Below are 5,044 nucleotides of genomic sequence, written 5' to 3'. Positions count from 1 at the left end.
TAACATAAATATGGGAATCTTAGCTAAACTTTAAATATATATGGACAAAAAAATAATTAAGTCAAATATGGTAATACACGGTTAATACAAAAATATAAATATGGAATTCCCATAAACTAACCAACCAGATTCCCATAATTTTCGATCAAGAAAAAGATTTCGCCCACTGCCAATCAAGAAATTTTTTGTCCGCGTACAGCAATTCATCCACCATTTTTTCCGATCACAGCTTCATATTCTCCATTGTTTCCGATCAAAATCCGATCAAGAATTGGTGGCTGCTACTCTCATCATCGTCTCCTTTTGGTAAATATCCCGACAGTAACATCATCTTTCTCCAGTCATCCAATTAAAAATTCAATTCAATTTCAGATCTTCTTCTTCTTCTTCTCTGGCAGATCTTCTTCTCCAATAAACAGATCTTCTTCTCCGATTACATCCCCTGCTTTTACGTTCGTTCACATCAGCAAAAGCAGAAATCCATCAACTTCTCTTATTTCTCAAACAGGTAAGCAAATCTTTCTTCAAATATACGACATGCAAAATATGTACACAAAGAATCTGCAAATTACTTCCTGATAAAAATCTTGACTCAAACTACTTGTTTCAAAACTTTTTTAATTACACACATGAAACCAGTTACATCACAAAAAAGTTCAACATTACATAATTCAAATATTACAAAATAATATAAAAATAACAACAAAATAAATACAGTAACCAGTTACATACGAAAAATAATAATAATAACATTCTGCATAATAAATTATTATGAAAAATGTAAAAATACAAATTGATTTACGTTTATGAAACCAGTTACACAATATAATTTTAACTTTGCATATTTGAAAAATAAAAAAAATAAAAATAAAAAAGACAACACATTCACTAAAGTAACCAGTTACACACACAAAAACAGAATTTACTGCAACATAAATAATTATGGAACCTGGAAAATAGTTCTCGATTCAGTAAAAGAAACCAGTTACTAAAATAATTTCAACATTAATAATATTCATTCACTAACACAACCAGATACATTTTAAACATCACTAAAAATTATGTTGTGCTATATTGCAGATATGGAGACCATAATGACATTGATTCGTTTTGGAGGAAAATGGACAGATAGATATCAGTATGATGAGTACACCATGACTGGACTGGTAATACCAACAAATTTTTCTCTAAACAATTTGGTTCATTTAGTGAAAACTGAGATAAAATGCAATATTCAAAATATTGAGCTGAGTTATCAGTTATCACCAGGTATGCCACCAATGAAATTACTCACTGACAATTCAGTCCTATTCTACTACATTAAGCTGAAGAAAAAAAAAGCAAAATGAAGTAACTGAGCTACCACTATGCATCACCACTGTTGATCAAACAATAGCTGAAACTGTTCAACACACTACATATGAAGAAGAAACACAAAAACAGAACACAGATTTAGAAAAGCTAGTTCTTCAACTAAACAACGAGCAATCAGCTACAGAATTACAATATCATGAAGCAACCTACACGAGAAATAACCAGGTACAAACCTTCCCAAATATTACAGACATAGCTGATGATGTAGCAGAATTTATCATAGAGAGAACAGAAGAAAACAAAAGAAAAAGAAAAGAAGAAACATAAATTATAACTGATCATAAAATTTTCAAAGTTGAAGAAGGCCAGATTTATAAGGACAAAAAGCGCTTAAAATCAGCTCTATGTTATTATGCTATGATCCACAATTTCCAATTCAAGACAAAAAGATCTGAACCAAGAGAGTACCTGGTAACCTGTGTGGATGACAATTGTAACTGGTTACTTAGAGCTTCAAAGTTCAGGAAAACATAAACATTTAAAATCAGAAAGTATGTAAAAACTCACACCTGCTCCTTGGATATCATTATGGAAGACCACAGGCAGGCTAATTGCAATGTCATTGGGGAACTAATAAAATCAAAATACATGTCAATAAAGAGAGTACGCACACCACATGACATAATCAACGACATGCTAGATGATTTTGGTGTTTCAATGGGGTACCAAAAAGCCTGGAGAGCAAGAGAAAAAGCTTTAGAATTGGCAAGGGGAAACCAAGATGATTCATACCAAAAACTTCCCATCTACCTTCACATGCTAAAAGTCTCGAACCCAGGTACAATTACACACCTGGTTACAGACAATACAGATCACTTCAAATATATGTACCTAGCATTTGCAAATTCCATCAAAGGATGGAAACACTGTAGGCTAGTCATTGTGATAGATGGAACTTACTTGAAGACATCATTTGAGAGAACTTTATTCACTGCTTCAACAATGGATGCTAACAACAACATATTCCCATTAACCTTTGGAATAGGAGACTCTGAAAATGATTCATCATGGTTATGGTTTTTCACAAAGCTAAAGGAGACATATGGAGAAAGAGAAGGTACTGTTTTCTTCTTTATATTCTTATTGAAACAAACTAAACTCATAAAATTATCAGTTTAATAATAACCTAGCAATAAAATAGTAAAAACAGTGTAAAAAAAAATTCATATAAATTAATGAAACCAGTTACTCAATTAGGACAGAATAACCAGTTACTCCATTGTGATTTTGCAAACAGGTATGGCAATCATTTCAGACAGGCATAAAAGCATAGAAAATGCTATAGACGATGTATACCCAAAAGCTTTCCATGGAGCATGCATATTCCACCTGTTAAACAACATCAAAGTCAATTTCGGTGTCCATGGGGAGGACCTAAACCTAAACTTTGTCAAAGTAGCAAAGGCATATAGGGTACAATCATTTGAGCACTACATGCATGAAATAGACAAGATTGACACACGCATAAGACCGTATTTACAAAAAATTGGATATTCAACTTGGTCTAGATGCCATGCTCCAACAAGAAGATATACAATGATGACATCAAATATAGCTGAATCAATAAATGCTGCATTGAAAGTTGCGAGAACGCTGCCAATCACTACAATGATGGAGGGCCTTCGAAGTTTAGTTCAAAAATGGGTATGGAAAAATGGTAACAAAGCAAACGGAACATTCACACAAGTAACAATAGATACTGAAACTGTGCTTAGAGAAAACTTTATTCGTGCCATTAAATTTCAGGTACCTGACATATATTGAGCATAGAATATTATTTACCAAAACTTTTAGTAACCAGTTACTCAAAAATATAACAGTATCCAGTTTCTAACATGTATTTCTCTACTAAAATAAACAGGTCTTCCCAGTAAACACTATACTGTACCAAGTTGTGGTTGAACAGAAATGAATTTTTTTGGTCAACCTAATGGAGAAAACATGTGAATGAAAAAGGTTCCAACAAGACGAAATACCGTGTGCACATGCAATAACAGTATTCGCCAAAACACGACTGAAAACATATGATTATGTTGCTGATTACTACAAAACTAAAACTATGAAAGCAACATATGACTCAACTGTTCATCCATTGCCAAATGAAAGCGAATGGACACTGCCAGAGACTTTAAACAAAATTGTCCTACCACCAAAATCAAGAAAACCACCAGGCCGCCCTAGAAGGAAAAGAATCAGATCTAGAGGAGAACCAAAGGTACAAATAAAATGTGGAAGATGCGCGCAGCCAGAGCATAATAGAAAAACATGCAGGAATGAACCAATCCCAAAGCAGCGAAACCCAACAAAGTCAAAGAAAATAGACAAATAATTTTTATAAAGAATGGATATACTACAATTTCAATAATTTCATTTGATGTAATAAAATTGTATCTTAATGTTTTCTACTTCAATAAAAGTACAAACTTTTTAAGCATTTTACATTTTATAAACTTGATACTCAACTTCATGGTTCCAAACACAAAGATATTCAAAATCTGAAGACTCAAGTACCTGGTTACAACACATATTATAGAAAGAAAAAAAACAGATACTATAAGTAAATTTAACAAACGACTACATATACATGTAACCAACGGTTTAAAAACCTAATTATATAACCACAAATCTTTCACAAAAAACAAAAAAATATAAATGCTATAAACTTGATACTCAACTTCTAGGTTCCAACACAAGATATTCAAAATTTGAAGATTCAAGTACCTGGTTACAACACATAAAATAGAAAGAAAAAAAAGCAGTTACTATAAGTAAATTTAACAAACGATTATATATTAATGAAACCAACTACTTAAACAACCTAGTTATATAATCACAAATCGTTCACACAAAAAAAAAACAAGAAACATAAATAAATCAAAAAATAATTAAAAAAAATAGAAATAAAAACTAAAGAAACAGTAACCAGTTACCTGAAACATATAGCTTTTACTATCTAACACAGAAGAAACCGGTTACACCATCTTCATACAATAATAATCGAAACCTATATGAAAAAAAAACATGTACATAACAATATCTTCACACTTTAAAAAAAAAAAATCACCAACTCTATTGAAAAAAAAATATACACATAAAAATAAAATACATTAAAAAAAACTTTATAGTAAGCCAAAAATTGAAACCAATTCTTTACATTGACTAAAAAAAAAAAAAACCATATATAAGTACAGTACTAAAACAGTATCCAGTTACAAACCACAACTTCACTATTAAACAAAGAAAAAAAAAAAGACATGTCGTTAATACAGCTAAAAAAAAAAAAACTCCAACATCTCTACTTATAATTCCTCCTCCTCTTTGATTTATTTGATGGAGCATCATCTTCTGTCTTGTACCCACCAATCTGCTTCTTTTTTGCATGACTATACAAGTTAATGGCAAGATAATCACGATAGGTAGCAATTTTGGCAGGCATGCTCTTCGTGATGTCATCAATCTTCCCATGGATAAACAAATCAGCATACTTGATAACAAATACTCCATAATCACTGCAAAAAAAAAAAAAAAAAAACAACATATGAAATTATTTAAAACAAACAAAATAGAAAAATAAACAACAATATACAAAAACCAGTTACTTACTTATCCTCTTGAAACAGTAAGTCTTTGGCAAAGTTAAAATCAATTGGATCCTTCTTCCCAACAGAAT

At 31.3% G+C, this 5,044-nt stretch overlaps 1 protein-coding gene across 1 annotated transcript; it reads left to right on the top strand.

Annotated features, from left to right (window-relative positions):
• The first annotated feature begins 1,902 nt into the window (after window positions 1-1,902).
• Window positions 1,903-3,286, top strand: LOC133791788 (uncharacterized). Its single transcript, XM_062229705.1, has 3 exons — window positions 1,903-2,431; window positions 2,612-3,120; window positions 3,236-3,286. The coding sequence occupies exons 1-3, from the start codon at window positions 1,903-1,905 to the stop codon at window positions 3,284-3,286; spliced, it is 1,089 nt and encodes a 362-aa protein (XP_062085689.1).
• Window positions 3,287-5,044: the final 1,758 nt, after the last annotated feature.

The sequence above is a fragment of the Humulus lupulus genome, chromosome 7 (assembly GCF_963169125.1).
Source record: "Humulus lupulus chromosome 7, drHumLupu1.1, whole genome shotgun sequence".
Taxonomy (NCBI): Eukaryota; Viridiplantae; Streptophyta; class Magnoliopsida; order Rosales; family Cannabaceae; genus Humulus; species Humulus lupulus.
This window is presented reverse-complemented; position numbering and strand designations above follow the sequence as displayed.

What these genes read in the sequence shown, in the direction of transcription:
- LOC133791788 (XM_062229705.1), top strand. Translation starts at nt 1,903, where the DNA reads ATGGAAGACCACAGGCAGGCTAATTGCAATGTCATTGGGGAACTAATA. An exon ending in GACATATGGAGAAAGAGAAG is followed by an intron (nt 2,432 to 2,611) that starts GTACTGTTTTCT and finishes TTTTGCAAACAG; the next exon opens with GTATGGCAATCATTTCAGAC. An exon ending in TTCGTGCCATTAAATTTCAG is followed by an intron (nt 3,121 to 3,235) that starts GTACCTGACATA and finishes TAAAATAAACAG; the next exon opens with GTCTTCCCAGTAAACACTAT.